Source organism: Botryllus schlosseri, chromosome 5 (genome assembly GCF_051294905.1).
Source record: "Botryllus schlosseri isolate E-star chromosome 5, Bs_hap1, whole genome shotgun sequence".
In the NCBI taxonomy this organism is placed as follows: Eukaryota; Metazoa; Chordata; class Ascidiacea; order Stolidobranchia; family Styelidae; genus Botryllus; species Botryllus schlosseri.
The window spans coordinates 6466073-6485909 of NC_137240.1; the positions used below are offsets into that span (position 1 = coordinate 6466073).

Consider the following 19837-nt stretch of genomic DNA (forward strand, 5'->3'; position numbering starts at 1 on the left):
CATTGATGCCAAAATGTCATGGAAGCAGCATATTGAATGTACAATATCAAAACTAGCTCGGTGTGTGGGAACAATGACCCGTCTGCAATCTTTGGTCTCTAGATCAGTGCTTCTCAACCTATGTGACGGTTCGCACTTATGCGAATAAAAAAAAATTGCAGTGCGAATGACGAAGGTGGTGCGAATAGTGCGAATGAAAATCCGGATCAAGTGCGAATGGAATTCGTGAATAATTGGTAATTTTCTGACGTGGATTAATTCAAATAAACCTAATAGGAAAATCAAGGTCAGTGTAACTTTTGTAGTGGAGACGCAATTGTAAAAAACTTGTTTAACTGACGACGCACCACTAATCGTATCTCTCACAAGCCGTAGTGTAATAATATTTTCGCGCTATAATTATTGCGTAACCAAACGCCTGGTTTGAAAGCTGGCGTAGTGACAGACATACAGTAGCCTATATCAGCCCGTCTGAGGCCGCGACAGGCTGAAAAAAATGACATCAAATTGACTTTCTGCTTTCTTTCGCTAAACAATCATCATATTTTCGTAATAACTGTTTCATTAGCACCAGGCACGAGGATAGTAGTAAATACCATCATTACAGACTCACATTTGTAAGTTACTGTAACGCAAATTTTTATCCCCTTTAACGTATTAAGGTATGGACCGCCAAGCAGGGATTTGGAGCAACCGTAAATTTAAACTGCTCCGGCTCCGGAGCTTTCTTCTATCATACATTAGCTCCGGCTCCAGCTCCGGAGCAGCATTATTACTACTGCTCCGGCTCCAGCTCCGGCTCCGGCTCTGAAATTATCGAATGGGCCTGTCTATATCAGGGGTGGCCAACCCGCGGATCAAATGTGGCCCGCGTGAGAGGGTTTTGCGTGGCCCGCGATGTAATTTCCTTCCTATTATATTATCGACAATGAATTTCTCAGATTTTGAACTTGCAATGCCAACCAAAATTACAAGTCTGGTGGGGATACTTGGGATGTTGATGACTAAAATATCAGTTCCGGCTCACTGGCAGGCCCAGGGTCGGTCCAGTCAAATTTTCAGTAAATCGTCGTACATTACAATAAACTAAAGTAGTAGTGAAATTTTTCTTCACGCTTTGCGTGTTTAATTGCCACAAGATTTCTTGCTTGGTAGCCTACCCCCTACTGAAAATGAAAAAAAACGCCTAATTTACCCGATTGAGTCTAACCGTATTCGCAATTACGGGAGAAAGTCTTTTCGCGTTTGCGGTCGCATAAAGATCGTCGACGGTGAAATGTAGGCACAAAATGATTGTCGCATATCATCGGAGACCTTCGATATCGATGTGGCCAGACGCCGAATAGTCGTGCCCTTGCAAACTAAGCCTAGCATGCGGTATATACTGTACAGTAGACCCGCAATATACTCAAGCAATAATATTATTGACCTAGTTTATATATTAACTGTGTAAATTTTACCCGCTTGGCGCGGCTACTGGACCACGTACTCGATCGTCAATTTTATGTGCCCCTTATAGACCAGAAGGTTGGCCCTTCCTGATCTATATAGATTACTAATCTACCATAGGTTAGTTATCTATAGTAATCTAGAGTCTGTCAGCCGTCAGTAACATCCGATGTAGCAACAAAGACATAGGTGCCGCCGTGCCGGCTTGTGACGTCATTATGAATACTTGTCAATTGTCGATAACATAGTTGCACTAGAACGCACTTTACTCAATGCCATTGCTGCGTACAGCATTAAAATTCAGGCCTGCTGTTCAATTATGATAAATCAACAGATGTTGTTGCTGCATATATAATAGCGTCATATGAAATACGTCGGAGCAGGAGCTACTCCTCAAATAACGGGCTCCAGCTCCGGCTCCGGCTCCGGCTGAATTTTATGTAGAGCTCCGGCTCCGGCTCCAGCTCCGGTGAAAATGCACGGCTCCGGGGCTCCGGCTCTGGGCTCCGGCTCCGGCTCCGGCTCCAAAGCCCTGCCGCCAAGGGTATAATTTCGGGTCGACACGGTGCCAGAGCTATCTGTTTATATGTATGTAATATTTGTTGCATTTATTGCAAAAATCCTGCGATAGTTTTTACATATCTAAGGTCACTGTGTTGGGTACTGTAGCCAATGAGCAAGACACGCATAAAATATGGCTTTATCATGAGAATTCATGATAAGATTTATCCGACTGTTTTTTTCTGGAAAACATGGTCGAAGACCGTTGCGATGAACTAGTGTAGGGGTGTGCAGCGAGCGAATACAGGCCTATGAGACTCATTCATTTCGAGGCCAACCCCTTCTGCGTCGGGGCACATGAAGACGTAAAGTTTTGGCCACCAAACCGCTGATAAAATGTGGTGCCAAAAACATAAGTGGCGACAAAACCTAGGTCTAAAAATGACCGATGCTGGATGGCCAAACCTTTCAATATGTATATTGTATATGCTCCATTTGTCGGCACGGAATAGTCCCGATCTTGCAATCTGAGTAGACATTAGTACAACTGCGACACGCAAAGGAATTTAATTTGCCCATGTTTTGTAAAGCTGTGTTGGGTAAAATGATGGTGTGCGCGTTCTGTATGTCATACATGTCCGTAAAATCGTAGCTTACAACTGTAATATTAAAAATGAATCCCTTTTCATGGGTGAGGCTCGGGTCGCGAGATGCCACAAAAAACTAAGATTTTGGTGTTAGTCTAAAAGCTGCTATACCGTTAATAAACTGTAATGAATTCTCAAGTTAGATTGAGCGAAAGAGCAGAACACACAGTATCGTAAGTTTATTTGCTCTACTCATATACTCGCGAGACGGAAGTTGGAGCAACGTATCATATGGTAGCGAGCTCTAATGTGCCAACTCTCCTTGATCGTTTTGCACCTTATGTTCCAAGACATAAGGCGAAAGCCTCAACACAAACATGTGGATTTTTTGCCATTTCGACAAACTAGAGCCTCCGGGACCTTTGCGTCAGCTCTCAAAAACGATTTCTGCCAGCAAGCATTTTTCACTCGCGAAAAATACGCTGTAATTTGGATAGGAGTGCAGAACACATTTCAAAACCTGGCCCTTCAAGCACTAGTAGACGTTCTTGTTCAAAACCCAAGAACATGTTTGGCCGAGAAGTGTTTTTAGTAAAATAGTTGAAATCAAAACGAGCGAAAAAAGTTGCAATTTTAATGAGACACTCGATAGCTTAAGGCTTAAGCTACATATTAGCCAATGTGTTGCACATCTGAACAAATGTTGTTAAGTATCTTCATCGTCTTTTTGTATAACAATTTTCGATTAGTTTGTGCGAATGACATTTATTTTACAAAAAAAGTGCGAATGGAGCTCAAAAAAATTGAAAAGCACTGCTTTAGAACGAACCACCTATTTCTCACCTTTTCACTCTCACCTGCAATATGGACTCGTAGTGTGGGGAAATGCATGCAAAACATTTTGGCACAGAATTCGAACCCAGCGAAATCGTGCGATACCGTTGATCTCATCTGCACCTTTACGTACCAAATCATCGCCTTACTACCGTAAGCATCGCATTTTGCAAGTTGACGAACTATATCGCTTCGAAGTATTAAAAGATATACACAAATATTTTCCCAATAGTTTGCCTCATGTGTGTGATGACTTTTTCATACCTGCCAAAATTGTCCACTCCCATTACACGAGATCCTCATCAAAGGGAAATATCTACTTGCCCCCACCCAATAGCCACCTAACTAAGAGATCTATCGACTGCTCAGGACCTATCATCTTGAATGAATTACCACAAGATATCCGTGAATTGCCTTATTATATATCCAGAAAAGACCTACTTGATCACCTCTTGTCGTTATATTAACACTGTTGTCCTATCTTGAGGACATTGCATCATTGACCATTTGCTACCATCGTTTTCTTTTTCTTTTTTCTTTTCATTTTTAAACCAACAATTTTTACAGCCTGACTGTATAGAGTCCAGTATACCTGTTTGATGCTGCGGTGTGATCAGACTAGTTGACCTTCACGGTCGTATCGATAATTCCTATCTGATACCGAATACTGTGCATGCATTTTTCTGTACCGCCATCGTTGCCGTCTGTTTTTCATGTATTTTGGTTGGATGAAAATAAAGACTCTCTCTCTCTGCTCGAACTGGTGCGTTGGCACTGGGCATATGAGCATGAGACACATGAACATGTGGGTTAAATAACGGGTTAGGGTTCGACATAGGGTTAGGTTAGGGTAAGGCTTGAAGTTAAGATATATATAGGGGTCAATTTCAGGGTTATGTTTCGGGTTATTGCTAGTTTTTGGGTTATAAAGTCACATGCTGAAGTGACGCATCCTAAAGTGGCCCGTGCTCAACAGTCGTTCCATTGTGTCGCATTCTCAATTGCTCATATGTCAGGCAGCCGCTAGAACTATACCAAGAAGTTGCCCATGTTCTTCTCAAATAATAGTGACAAGCGAAATAAATAAATGTCGCATGACTGATAGGCTATATGAACCGTGGAACATTTCATTACTACTGTGTTGATTTCGGGTTAGGCCTATACCTGCAATAATGTCACATAGTCATTGTGTCGTTCGAAAATATTAAATCCGGATGGTCAATAAGGACAATTAGTCTTAAGATCGTTAACTCCTGCAGAGTACCGTATGTATGTACAAAGGTATCGTGAAACTATGTGCGTTTTCAGTAAGATAGGTAGACGTTAACCTGCATTCTTGAACCCGCTTGACGGAATTGACGGTAATCCGGATTGCTCGTTCCCAATTTGCGCTACTTTAATCATTAATCGTGAGTATCGGAAAGCGTCAATTGCCTCCTTCCCAGTTGTAAAAACTTCCCTATTTTCCGTACCTCTAAATATGGTAACCCTATACTGCAGGGGTGGCCAACCTTCTTCCTCTTCACGGCCGCATTTCGATTACTCAAGTAGCCTACGGCCGCATTCCACATCACAGTCGTAATGAACTAACTGGACGTTAGATACCCATGTTAAACTGCCCATGCCCATTTCCGATGAACTCTAGACTAATCGATTTATTCACATTGGCTTACTATAGGTACCGGTATCGCGAGTGGGCATGTCATGAACAGTCTCTGGCATACGATTATGGCCGCGCAAGGCGCTAAGATTTTTCAGATTTGTCAATCAATTTCGTCATTAATATTAGTACTTTCCCATATTCCTTTCAAACATTTATTCTTTCTGAGCCCATGTGATCAGATTCACCGGTAGAGTTGATGGAGAGGTGTTTTCGAATATTTAGGGCAAGTTATAAATGATGATGGATCTTCGAGTAGGCCAATTGCTATTAGCCATTTTCTTGAATGCTGTTATTTCTCGGCCTCCCATCAGGACTGTCGGTATATTGGAAAGCTATAGGAATCGCGCAAACATACCAGAAACAAATTTCTTTCGTGAGGAACACACGATCCCAAGTTGGTATTTCTATATGGTGCGCGTCATTTTCCTCCGCTATTCACATCTGTACCGTGGGGCTAAGATTGCAATGGGCACTACAATATTAAAATCGGAAAGCAAAGTCGCATTGAATCGCGCGCAGCGCGAAGAAATTTAAAGGTCGATCAAAGTCTCTCTAAAATTCAGGAGTCAATTCATAAATCCAATTTTTTGTCGACGGCCGCCAACACATACTAGTTGAATTACGTGTTCACAGCCGCACAAACTTCCTTCTACGGCCGCAGGTTGGCCACCCTTGCCATAGTTATACCGATATTACTGAGGCGAACGTCTGATGGTAGTAAGTAGTTGGTAATATTTCATCAGATCCGAGGTGACATTTATTTGATCTACTAGAGCAGCTGGTGTGGGCAATTATCTTCCCCGCGAGCCAAATGGAAGCAGAAAATACGTTGGCGGGCCGAGCCAACAATTTCAACTATATTCTATGCGTCCTAATGTATGTTATTATAGGCAATGAGAAAGTAATAGTTACTTAACAAAAATAATATTTATTGGCCGTCCTAATTCAGAATAATGGTAAACATGATACATTTTACGCTCTGTTTAACCCATAGACCAGTGCTCTTCAACCCTCTTCATCGTGGTACACCCTCTCAACGTTTACTCAAAACTCGTAGACTACCCCTGGCAACATAATACACCGATTCCGTAGTAAGCCTTATCCGGGGGTGTTCTTGTTCAACCTTATTGCTACATACGGCGGCATGTCGAGTACATACATAGCATACGACAGCATTATATTGGAGAGTCGTCACAGAACACCTGGACGACAAATACTCATGGTAAATTGACTACCAGGAGCACCGCACCGCGGAGAGACCTTGTGGGGTTCTGTGCCATCACTGTTTTCGTGTGACATACCTTCCATATAAAAGTTTCTAATTATAGAAGTACAACACCCCCATTGGCTTACTATATATGCACCATTAAGAAAGTAATTGGGATTAATTTTTTCAACCTCATGAATAAATTTCGTCCATAATATTTGTAGTTTCACTTATTGCTGTCAATTATTTATTCATTCTCATCCCACGTGATCAGATTAACCGATGGAGCTGATTGTGGGGGTGGCTTCAAAGCTTTCGGTCACAAAATTATTGATGATGCATCATTTGATTTTGTTAATCGCTTTGTCGCGTGTTGTTATTTCTTGATTCCCTATCAGGATTGTCGGCATAGCCAAAATACATTGGTATCACTCAAACGTACTAAAAAAAACAGGAATTTTTAGAAATCCCTGGAAAACCGTCATTCCTGAGACGCTTACGGTTTCAAATTTGTATTGCTTTAAAGAGCGCATCACTTTCCCATGCTTTTCGTATTTGTACGGTGGGATTGCAAAGATGGTGCGACACTTTTATATTAAAAACGAAAAATCCAAGTCTCCCTGAATATTGCTTAGCGTGAATAAAATTCTAAATTAGAATTAAAATCCCTCAGAAATTTGAGAACCAATTCAAATTGCAAATTAATGGCCCCCAACACACGCCAATATAAGTATGTGGAGGCGCCGTATAATTATAATTAAGGTTTTACGGCTGCATGCAGCCGTATGTCCAGATTCTGGCCACCCCTGGCCTAATCGAAATAAGATTCACCCTATTACTGACGTTTGCTACTGATGAGAGTCGATCGAAAAGCTTCTAGCGAATAAATTAACAATATGAAGTTATTGTTTCGCGTTAAGTCACAGATTCGAACGACAGCCAATTAGGCAAATTAGGACGTAACAACACAAGTTCAAACATAACGCTAGACCAGTGGTTTCCAAGAGAGAAGGGACCGCGCAGAGACCTTTACTCCACTATTCGTAGCTAAAAGTGAGTTCTTTCATCAAATAAACGGCATTTTATATGTTGATCACTTCGGAATTTATCTTGTGATGTATGCTGCAGGAATAAGTGTCATTTTGCAATCAGTTTGGAGAATAATGAAGTGGAGTTGATCCAACACCGATTGTAGAAACTGCCTCACAATTGGACAACATGACTGTCATTGCATGACAGTCCCCTCATATTATGCCGGTGAGATGGGACAAACGCAGCCGTATCTTTAACAAGCTATGCTGCGCACCACATGCTACCATCACGTGATACTGCCTAGTGCAGAGCTCTCAATCGACCGACCTGTTCAGAGTTGAACCAGGGCGTTATCTGTCTCAGTCAACCCTACCCAAGATTTAAAGAACTAGCAGTAGCAAGATATAAAAAATGCCAATTCTGCGACTAGCTGTGACTAACCGAACAATATATAACTATGCAGTGCATATTGCTTTTGCTAATACCGCTTTATACTACATTTGTATCACAGTAAATTATTTCATGAGAGTTATAACTTATAACTTATAACGGACCTAAGCAAATTGTTTCGAATATATTTACTACTATAAACTTTTGTAGCTAGACCTATGCTAAAGATATTCGAGTAGCCTTGACCTACTGTAACTTGAATTATAGTGTGCCAAGTGATAGGCACGGTCCTCACCGAAAACATGAATCAATAGGTTTTTTTTCGAGAGCAGTGCTCGATGAAGAATATCTTTGCATAAAATTAGGCCGACGCCATTCTGATGCCATTGAATCACATCCTATTCAAAGTATATAAAAAGGTATACTCCATCGCCAGAGTAGCCTATATAGAAAAGCTTTTGATAACCACACAAAGTATATCAAAATCGACAAAATGCACCGCCAGAAACAGTGAAGCTCTCGCCGGTCACGTAACTCGCATCGTCAGAGGCCAAATACGCAGCGATTCCGGCTACTTCCTCCGGCTTGCCCATCCTTTTTATGATTAAATTTCGGTAGATAACACCTTTCATGTCCTCGTCTGCGCTCACCGCTGTCATAAAATCGGTGTCGATCGGGCCGATTGTGACGCAGTTAATGCGAATGTTGTCTTTGCTCAGAGCAGGAGCAAAAGCCCGGGTCATCGCGTTTACTCCGGCCTTCGTGATGGCGTAAATCCCGGGGTAGTAGCTTGTCATGTACGCCGACGCGGATGACGTGAGTACGATGCTACAGGGCTTGTCGCTTTTCTGCATGTACGGTTGCACTTCCTGGACGATCTGAAAGTTGGCCTTGATGTGGACTTGACATGTTTTGTCCACCACGGATCCGGACGTTTCCATGATCCCGAAAGCGTGCGGGTTCACCCCGGCGTTCTGCACAAGAATGTTGATGTCTCCGTGGGAAGACACGACATCGGAGATCATCTGCTTTCTGGCATCCTCCTGCGCTATGTGGCACGCTATACCATGAACCTATGTAAATATATAAGATATGGTCGCAAAGAACCAATACTCCGAAGAACGTTTCAGGGTTAGAAACAAAAGCGGCCAGTATAGGGAAATATTTGTACAGTGTACACCTTCTCAGTTCCCCAGCAGGTTTAGCCAACTTACACGATTACACGACAACTTCATGATATTAGACTACTTCTACTTAACAGTTTTCATTTTTTTGGGCAAAACTAGGCTCATACACGTGAGTAGAAATTCTAATTCTATTCATGAATACCTATATCATCACTACTTTGATCACTTTTAAATTACACTGGTGAACTGAGTTTTTGTTTCCTCTGATACAACAATTGTTTTCGTCTGACTTTTGGATAGTGAATCCAAAATGACACTCGGTTTTCTCCATCACGTCAAGGTTTTTGAGTAGGTCACCCTCCACTATACCTCATAACCAAAAAAGTATACCACATTTCAAATACTGTATTCATTGTATAAATCGTTGAATAGAATAATTGAATAATATATTTATTGTATAGTCGATTTGCTCTAAGCCTCTATCATCAGTTTAATGGGCGACGATGATAGGTGAATGCGTTGTGCGCATCACACGTCGGTGTCAAACGTTCGGCTATGGCAGGGGCGGCCAACCCAAGGCCCCTGGGCCATTTGCGGCCAGCGAGAAGGTATTGAGTGGCCCGTGAGGTTGTACTCGAAGTTAGTTATAATATCAAAATAAATTACCTAGGTAATTTATTGTTAACTTACAAAGCCAACCAAATATTTGACTAAAATATCAGTTCAGACGCATTGACGTAGCCAGTGGCGAGCCACTTTTTCATGTCTTTCTATATTACCATAAAGTAGAATATTTCGTGACATATCTATTTGACTTGATATCTTTAGTAGCACTTCGCGAGATTTATTTTCGCTCGACTTCTTGCTTTTAGTATTGGTACCGCCTCTTCAGAATTAAAAATTTTAAATGTGCCCTATTTACCGAATTGAGTCTGACTATGTTTGCAAGTCGCAATAATGAGGGAACGTGTCGTTCAACATATGACTTCGCGTCTGGACTCGTAGTAAGATCGTCGGTGATGAAACCTTTGCACAAAATGATTGACGCATAATTGCCGAAATATTCGATATTTATATGTCCAAGCGCCGAATAATCCTGTCCTTGCCAAATGAGCCCAGTGGTATACAGACGCGACCCATATTATCAATGACCGAATTCATTAACTTTGAAAAATTCTCGAGCTTGGCGTGGCTATAGGTCATGAGTGAACAGTGAACACAGAGTTTCATGACATAATTGTTATCGATTGTTTTCACCCTTACCTATCCAGTTTTCTCCTATTGGACGACTACAAACGTCATCAACATTCAAGCAGTGTTGAGATGACTCGAGTCATGACTTGACTCGAGTCAGACTCGAGTCAACTTTTTCGTATGACTTGACTTGACTTGACTCGAGTCACTTTGCCAAAATGACTTGACTTGACTTGACTCGGCGCTTCAGAAATGTGGAGTGACTCGTGACTCGGAGCAAAATTTACGAGTCAATTTCAAGTCATCAATAAGTAAATGGTGTCTACTAAATCACTGCATCATATGTTTATATTCGGATGATTCGCGATACGCCAGTGACACTTGTGAGAGAAACCAGTCTTTCACTTATTGTACGTTCCACTTCCACTGGTCCTCCATTTCTACATCACAAGTACATTGGCCGCAAACGAAATGATCACAGCTTACGTTGCCGTGGTAATAGTAGATTATTCTAATAGCTATGTTCCTTAGATGGCGCAGTGCTTATATTGAGCAATGCTCACCTTTACCAACCCTCTTGTATGATTTAAATCGAATGAATATAGTTTATGCGTTTATATTCTCACGGATGTGTTGATGGGTAGTGTATTGTACCATATCAATTTGTTTAAAATTCTCGAGGCTTCGTATTCGGTCATTTATTTTGGCTGATAATAACAGACCGTAGCTTGTAATTATACCGTTACTCACGTATTTTTTAGCAGTTCTACGGGTGCGCGTGCGATACAACGCCTTTTTGCATGTATATTTAACTTTATATTATGTATTTGATTCACGATAAAGGCTAATTAATCTGCCTTTCACACAGCTGCCAAAATGTTATCACTCACAATCATCACTCATACTTCGAAAATTCAATTTGACTTGAATTGTGACTTGACTCGTGACTTGACTTGACTTGACTCGACTTGACTCGAGTCACAACCAAAAATCGAGTGACTTGACTTGACTCGAGTAACCTTCGAAAATCGATTGACTTGACTTGACTCGAGTCAAAATCTTCAATGACTCGAGATGACTCGTGACTCGAAGGTAGTGACTTGATCCCAACACTGCATTCAAGTAGCCCGCTCAATGGTACGTAAATCTAGGGTTATCATATTTTGGAATCGGGAAATGAGGACTCTTTTTCAAAATTTTCAGACTTAGAATTTTTTCCGAATTTGTGGTTGGTCGCTTATGTTCGAACCACGAATTTCCTGTTTAGCGTCATTTATGCCCGTTTTCGCTCGAATCTATTCATCATCGTAGCTCAAAATGCTGTAAAGGAGGTCAAATTGCCAGAAAGGAGGACATTTACGTGTCATCGGAGAACATTTTCAAAAACCTTAAAAAGGAGGACGAATCCTCCTAAAGGAGGACGTATGGTCACCATACGTAAATCTCATGTGTCCCTTTGACCGAAAAGGTTGGCCACCCCTAGGCAATATTATTTGTTACTTCGAAGTATATAATTTATTATTGTGAATGGGTTTGGAATTCAGGTATGAATCACTTTTTGCAGAATGCAAAATAAACAGTCTCGTCAGTGTCCAACTCCTAGTAGAGTCTCAGGAAATAAGGAAGGGCTTGGCTTAACATTACATGAGCGCGGCGCGTTCCAAGAATAAAGACGCACCTGCTTTAAACCACCGGAGCGCAGCTTGTCGACCGCTTTGTCAACGTTTTCCTGACTCCTACTGCTGACGACGACTGTCGCTCCATTCTGTCCCAGTCTCTTCGCGATTTCAAATCCTATCCCGTTCGTGCCTCCCGTCACAAGCGCGACACGGTCAGTCAAATCTAGATTGTTGCGCGTGGGACACGACGCCCGGCGTGTCGGTATACATGAGGGCGAAAAAGGGGTTTTCAATCCGACGAACACGCGCGAAATCCACGACGTGTTTTGCTTCAGCAAATTTAAAGACATGGTTTAATTATTATATCTATATAGACGGTCTGAGAAAAGAATATTCGAAGGTGAGAATATCGATAATGTAGCACTTATCTATAGCCTTGAATATGGGTGTATTTCCAATCTTCAGGACTTTTTCATGGTCAGTTTTTGATACACGACAATTGACTGATTCTTTGGCCTTGAAGTGACTCTGCACCTATTTCAGTGCATTGATATTTTCTTGATTTATACATATACCTCATCTATCAGAAGCAGGACATGGTATGGTATGGTATGGAAGTATGGTATGGAGCGAAATTTCGGTATGGAATATGGAAAAGTGCAAATATGGTATGGTATGGAAATTTCCCAAGTATGGTATGGAACGTGTTTTCCATACTTTGACAGTTTTGCCAGAAGCGTGCCAATAATACTAATTTCGATTTGTCAAATTGATTGCATTCCACAGAAAATCGCTCACTGTCTATGTTCATATCTCAGATTGGGATTCATGACTCACCCATCCCGGTCGACATCTATTTGAAGACATGAAAATATTATTATTGATAATTATTCCAATTTAAATGTCATATAAGACCGCTGTCGCGTAACAAATTGCATTTCGCTTATCGTAACTTCCACTACGTAAATAACCAATGGAGTTATAAAATTGTAGACTCTGAGAATGTAGATGTTACATGAATATTTTTATAAATTTGTTGAGCTTGGAAATAATTTTCTGCGCTTTGGGAGGATGATCATCACGCAATATCTATTTGACAGAGCCACCATCGTAATTCAAAAATATGTAGCTAGTCTTGGAGCGACGTTACAATATGCCGGCCTATACAACACGCATTGTAACTTCATGAAATCTGGCTATTTCTGATATAATGAACAGCGGACACCTTGATGTTGGCTAATGAAGCTAATAAGTGTGACCCACAGATTAGGTGGGAAATATACATTTAATCAGCTGTCGCAAAGTGATTGTAGTGATGTAAAATTAAATTTAAAGGTATATTCTAATGCAAGTGTTTCCAATCGGTGGGGAATACCTCAACTGTGGGGAATTTAGGGGCTTCTGGTTAGGAATAAATTCACTCGAAAAACAAATTCTTTACATTATTAAACTCGTTTATTAAACGTATGTATGAAATACCGATCGTATATATCTATAATACAGGGGTGGCCAACCTTTTTGGCCAAAGGGCCACGTGCAACTGACGAACCATCGCGCGTGCCACTAGCCGCGCGAAGCGCGAAAATTTTTCTAAGTTTATAAGTCAATAATATTGCTACTTGAGTATATTGCGGGTCTGCTGTATATCGCTGGGCTAAGTTCGCAAGGATTGGACTATTCAGCGCCTGGACATAACAATATCGAAGGTTCAGGCCAACATGCGTCAATCATTTTGTTACTATAGGTTTCATCGTCGACGGTCTTTCTGCGAGCGCAAACGCACGGTCGCATGTCGGACGACACTCTTTCTCTCTCGTAATTGCGAATATAGTTAGACTCAATCTAGTACATTTGGCGTTCTTTCATTTTCAGGAGGGGGTAACAATATATTTGAAGCAAAAATCGAGTGACATCATATTGCGGGAAACGTGAAGAAAATTTTTACTTTAGATAAATCTACCGCAGAATATACTGATTTATTGTAATGTATGAAGAATGAAGATCTACCATAAATGCGACTGGCCCATGGATCTGCCAATGCTCCGGGACTGATATTTTATAGTCGTCACATCCCAAGTGTTGCGACCAGACTAATCAAATTTTAGGTTGGTCTTGCAAGGTCACAATCTGGGCATTCCATTTATGATAGGCTTACCATACGTCCTCTTTTAAGAGGATTTGTCCTCTTTTTTGACTTTTTTGAAAGTGTCCTCGGAGGACGCCCTTTTGTCCTCTTTTTTGAGATTTTGTCCTCTTTTTTGAAAATTTAGGTCAGATTTAGAGGAAATTGCGAGTGATATGCCGCAAATTAGCGCAGAAGTGAAGCTCCGGCGGGTATTTCGGAGGGAAAAGCGGTGATTTTAGCTCTGAGCGAAAAGAAGACCTTTTTTTTTCGTCATCCACCTGGCAATGTGGACAGAAAAACGTTATTTTGACCTCTGGGCGGAAGTGATGACCTTTTTTTTAGTCAACCGATCACGAAGTGGGAAAAATTTACCGGTTTTTGAGAATTCTTCTCCAATTTTGCATGTCTGAAATTTCTGAAAAAGTGTCCTCTTTTTACATTTCCAAAATATGGTAAGCCTAATTTATGATAATATTACTAATTTCGAAAATTACCTCGAGGGCCACGGGTTGGCCGGCCCTGCTCTAATATTTCTTCGCTTGTTTTCAATTCAGCAATTCCTATTATCAGTGCCTCCAATTAGCGAGAATCGACTGGACAGCGGCACGCGATCTCCCTCATATATGTTGTTATTCATTCGTATGCGAAATGGTGTGATTGAAATCACTTGATTCGTTAAAATAAAATTTCATATGCATATGAATATGTGTTCACGGGAGATCGTGGAATCGCTAATTGAAGCATAGCCGGACTCTTTACTGATGAGATGACATATTTCTTACTGTTCGAGTTATAATAGCGTGCGAAAGTGTAGGTTATGGCGGCTTACATCTATACCATACGCATAAGTTCGTCCATCATCATCATCATTGGTTTATTAGCAATTTTATCAGTTCAATACACCACAAAAATGCGATACAATGAAAGAAAGGAAGATGTCGAAGCGACTAGGTTGTCTATGGAATCTGACACCCACCTTGGCCTAGGCGATGTAAAGAGGAGGCATGCACACTGAATGAAGGTAAAGAAGATAGTATAGAAAAAGAATGCGACAAGAAATAGGGCGGCATGTCATGGGAAGTGAGATCGATAGGTCAGTCGTGGTCCGGTAATCTTGAGGATGGACTGTATTTATTTAGTAGTAATTGCTTGTATTTCGACTTGAATGTGGACATGCTCGTCGACTGTCGGATGGCCGGCGGGATACTGTTCCATACATCAGGTCCGGCATATTTGATGGAGCGATGATCTTTTCGGTCGATCATATGATATTTGGACGACGTGGACGCGCGTGTGTTGTACTTGTGCGCTTTTGATTCAGAGGTAAAGAAGTCATTGAAATATTCGGGGCAACGACCGCAGTGAAACTGATACATGAACATGGCGATTTCTAGTTTCCGCATATCTTCTATGTTTAGGACGCCGAATCTCTTCAGCAGCGACTTATTGGATGGGCAGCCAGGTCCCTTTGGGGCCCTAGCTATGATTCGGAGTACTTTGTGCTGTAGTTTCTGCAGTGGCTTGAGTGCAGTCTTACTGGCAGCCCCCCAACAGAGGATGCCATAATGTAACTTCGATTGGATTAAGGATTTGAAGAGTATCAGAAGAACCCATGCTGGCATGAAGCGCTTAAGGCTGTAGAACAGGCCGCACTTCGGTGATAATTTAGTTTCTAGGGACTGAATATGACTCTTCCAGGACATGTTCGAGTCCAGTAAAACTCCGAGATATTTGGCATTATCTGTGTTGGAAACGGGCTGACCAGCGATATTAACGGTTAGGTTATTTTTTGAATTTACTGTCAGCAATTGCGATTTCACCAGGAAGTTTATCTGACCCACGCAATATAACCCGTATTTACCCATGTAAATTGATGCGACCTTGGTACATTTGGAAAAATTTCAAACCCTTCCTATTTTTCTGTCGGCCTACCTCACATATCCATTTTAACAGCTTCTTGAGGTACAGAACTTCAATATACAGTCGAATAGTAAATTCATATTGAAGTGAACCCGAATATTTTCGGCTGACACTCGTCACGGATAATCGTCAGCAATTAGTAGAGAATTAAAAAAGAAAAGCGTATATGAACAATCGTAACACAAAATATGACGTCACTAGCACGAAATGTCGAATACGAGAGCGTTCAATGTACTATTTTTAGATGATACACGAACTCCTTATACGTTGACACAGCCTTGGCTGGTGTATTTTGATAAAAGTCGACTCCAAGGCACAGAAATGAAAGTGTGAGCGACCCTTTGCGAGTATGCGAAATCTGTCATCTCGATAACTTTTCGCACTGGCGGGGTTATCCAACAAGTGTTTGCCAATTGCAGAATTTATGATGTTTGATTGGTCCGCATCAATCTTGAGCGGATGAGTTAAGGGTGAGCTTTTCATCGAGCGTGTTCTAATGAATCGAGGGACATGCTGATTTATGCGTTCCTGCAAGCGCTTTGACGTTCTTCCCACGTAGCCACAATCACAGTGACACTCGAATTCGTAAACTACATTGCTTTGTTGAAGTGCAGGAAGCACGTCTTTACGTGTTGCAGGGAGCAGTTGCGTTGTCATGATAATCCCGTTGGTCTTCACTGAGTCGTATCGTAACACTTATTGACCGCTGAAATCAATTGCTTTTGAAAGCGGGTGGAAATAGACCCTATCCAAGGTAGATGGATGTAAACTAACATCTTTGGTTGTTCGTTCGGTAGGCTCTGTTGACTTTTCCGCATTGAATTGCGTTACTTTCCTCCCTATGCCGCGGTTGATGACATGTTCAGGGTAACCGTTATCAAGTAAGATTTTGCGGATACCGTCAAGTTCTGAGTTCAGTTTATTACCCGAACATATCATCAACGCTCTATGCACGAGGGTGCCTATGAGGTTGATTTTTTTTTGCGTTTAGGACTAAATGAATTCCAACGAAGTTATTGGCCAGTGAATGTCGGTTTCCTGAATATTGATGTTTCAAATTTATCGGTATCATGTCCAAAAATGACAATGAGTTATACTTCGTTCTTTATCAAATTGTGAATAGCAGAGCCGGGTGAAGCGAGTTTAAGTGAATGAGAAATTGATCACAGTCCGTGGTCATGTTTGTCGACTATACAATACACCGTAACAGTTTTGCGGGGAAAACTACTTTGCCTACTTTGTAAACTTTTGATATTGGAAAGTGGAAAGTAGTTTCGGTCTCCATTGAGTAGACATTTTGTGCGTTACATCATGCTCCTGCTTGAATGCTATCGAAGAAAATTTTGACCTTCTCTGGCTATTACGAAGCTTGATGGATTAGAGCAGAGGTCTCAAACACGCGGCCCGCGGGCCGCATGCGGCCCGCCAGAGCATTTTGTGCGGCCCGCGACGACATTTTAGATTTTTATTAATTTGACAATATATAGGCCTAAGTGTCACATATATCTTTTCATGTTATAAAGTGAAAATTCTCTCTTAAATTGCTCCGAAAGCCTTAAACTATTCATCAAACTTCACTATCATATCAATTGCAAACGCTACCATGCAGTGGAAGATTCACTATTTCGTCACATTTCCAATTCATGATGACAAAACCTGACCCTTAGACGATTCGTGACTGAAATTTGTGAGTTGGACTTGGAAGCGACCTTTCTTAGGATTACTCAGACTCGGGCTAACTCAATGGCAAAATGAAAATGACCCGAGTGGACATGGAGTGACTCGGAATGCCGTGAATTTGTTGGAACCACGGACGCAAAAAACTAATCACGTGTCGGGGGAATAGTAATAGATTAGAAGGTCGCCGCTTGGTATTTCGCTAACGAAGCAAGTAGTTATGGCAACCATTGGCAATCTGTTAGTTACATCTTCGGTCGCTAAACCATGTTATTAAGGCCACTTAAATGTACCGAGTAACGTAGTGGTACACTCCAACGATGTAACAGCAATGGGCCGTTCGGCGTTCTGGCATTTCAATCACTAGGACACATTCATTATTATATTTATATTATATTTATATTATTTCTGCTCCTATATTTGAAGATATTTGGCCACGAGATTAACAGCCTATGTAACTTATCAGAAGTATTCTCAAATCCTGGATTGAAATTACAATGCTCAACTTAAAAAGATTTTGATATCAGATCAGTTTCTATTATAAATCTGTTACATTGAAACTATTCATAGTAGCTGAAAAATTATAACCCGATAGCTTTTATGATGGCATCATACATTTGTCCGCCTACATGGTGTCTATATCTTATAATTAATCTATATCAAGTACAACAACAATTCTATTCAAATAGTTATAAATGGGATGATTCTTTTCGCGCCAGTCCTAAATTGATACAAGAGTAAATCACATTTTGACGATGTGTGTTTACTGTCAGTCTGCTGGATCGGCTCACGTTCAATAGGACAATTCATTCCCGCCAAATAAGGCCTACTTGGAAAGACATAGAACACCCATATAAATGCTGCGGCCCGCGGCGTCGTTAAAAATGGAAAACTGGCCCGCGAGCGCATTTGAGTTTGAGACCTCTGGATTAGAGTCATGCGCTGAGCTCCTAGGGAGTCCTAGCAAGTTCATCGACAATCACTTTCGGGTGGACAGAATGATATGCCATCCGTACTCATACTGTGATCTTGATAACCAGTGTTGTAATGACTCGAGTCACGATTTTCTGATGACTCGACTTGACTCGAGTCATTTTCTCAAAATAAGGAAATGTCTCGACTCGACTCGAGTCAATCGGTGTATTAACTCGACTTGGACTCGAGTCATTGCGCATGACTCGAACAAAGTCGTATGACTCGAGAATCAGACGGCCAAGACCGACACTTCATTGGAATTTCGAAGAACAGTACATTAACCGCACTATTGGGATTTCGTCTGTTGGTACCGGTGCTTGAAAATGCAACCAGAAACTGCTAAAAGCGAGGAAAATAGTATATTATATATGCGAACCATTCGATGTCACCAAACAGAGTTATAAAAAGTGGGTTTAACAAGACTTTAAGTGGAAACTGAGTAGTCAACAGAATGACTTGGACTCGGACTCGAGTCATAATACCATGACTTGGACTCGAACCTCTGCTCGATGACTTGGACTCGGACTTGATTCGGTGGTGAATTGAAAATGACTTGACTTGACTCGAGTCAAAACTGTCAAAGTGAGATTGACTTGTGACTCGGAGCCATGGGAATTGGTTACAACCCTGTTGGTAACTAATTCATGTCACAGATCCTGAATATAGTAAATATCGACATCACTTACGCGGAACAGATGGTGAGGATAATCCTAATTGAATCTCCAACACTCAGGAAAAGATCGTGGCGTTCCGACGTTCATTCGTGTTAGCTATGGATCGTGCCACTGCCACTACGCTATCTCGCCATTATCTGTTCTAGCATGTTATCCTCCCTTTATTCAGTGTGGAAAAAGGTACAAGAGTCTAGTTATGTTAATTAATAGTTGGCGGTAGGCCCGTACCGGTCAAATAAAAAACTGCCTGTGTTTGATCAGTACATGTGGGATAAACATGATTCAATTGTATGATTGGGCGTGTGCCCGAGTCAGCATTTTAGATGGGTGCGCGTCACCAACCCGCATTCCATTATAAATGAGTTGTCAATAGGCGATTATTCAGAATTGAAAGCCACAGGAATATACGCAATCTCATTACTGACCACAACATAGTATTACTTTTCCCATGGGCGAAAGTGACTAAATCACCATTTCCATTTTTACTCAAGACCTGACCCCAATATCCCAATGAAATCCGCACGGACACATGTCCATTGCCGGTGGAAGCTGCTGAGCATAACTATGAACTATCACTAACTATGAAACAGACCGACAGCCTCTACCCTCGCAGTGATACTTATGCCAAAAATTTAGGGCTGAATCTCAAATCTTCCTCTGCTTGCAGTAAAATATCTTCACTCATTTCAAGAAAACGACTTATGATTGTGTCGTTTGAAAGTGAAATTTATTTTAACTTGTTTCGACTGCTGCTTTCCTAACATCAAAGTGGTTGATACTATGAGACAGGGCTTTATCAGCTCCTCGCCAACTGCGTGCGGTTTCTTTGCTTTTGCAATACCTAAGGCAATGGGATACGACGC

General features: G+C 41.3%; 1 protein-coding gene across 1 annotated transcript; it reads right to left on the bottom strand.

Annotated features, from left to right (window-relative positions):
- Positions 1-8038: 8038 nt before the first annotated feature.
- Positions 8039-12014, bottom strand: LOC145438791 (uncharacterized). The gene is made up of 2 exons (XM_080316139.1): positions 11663-12014; positions 8039-8736 (listed from the first exon to the last, which is right to left on the bottom strand). Exons 1-2 carry the CDS (start codon positions 11951-11953, stop codon positions 8143-8145), a joined length of 885 nt encoding a protein of 294 aa, XP_080172265.1. The 5' UTR covers positions 11954-12014; the 3' UTR covers positions 8039-8142.
- Between the last annotated feature and the right edge of the window lie 7823 nt (positions 12015-19837).

What these genes read in the sequence shown, in the direction of transcription:
- LOC145438791 (XM_080316139.1), bottom strand. Translation starts at nt 11,953, where the DNA reads ATGTCTTTAAATTTGCTGAAGCAAAACACGTCGTGGATTTCGCGCGTG. An exon ending in GCTCCGGTGGTTTAAAGCAG is followed by an intron (nt 8,737 to 11,662) that starts GTGCGTCTTTAT and finishes ATATTTACATAG; the next exon opens with GTTCATGGTATAGCGTGCCA.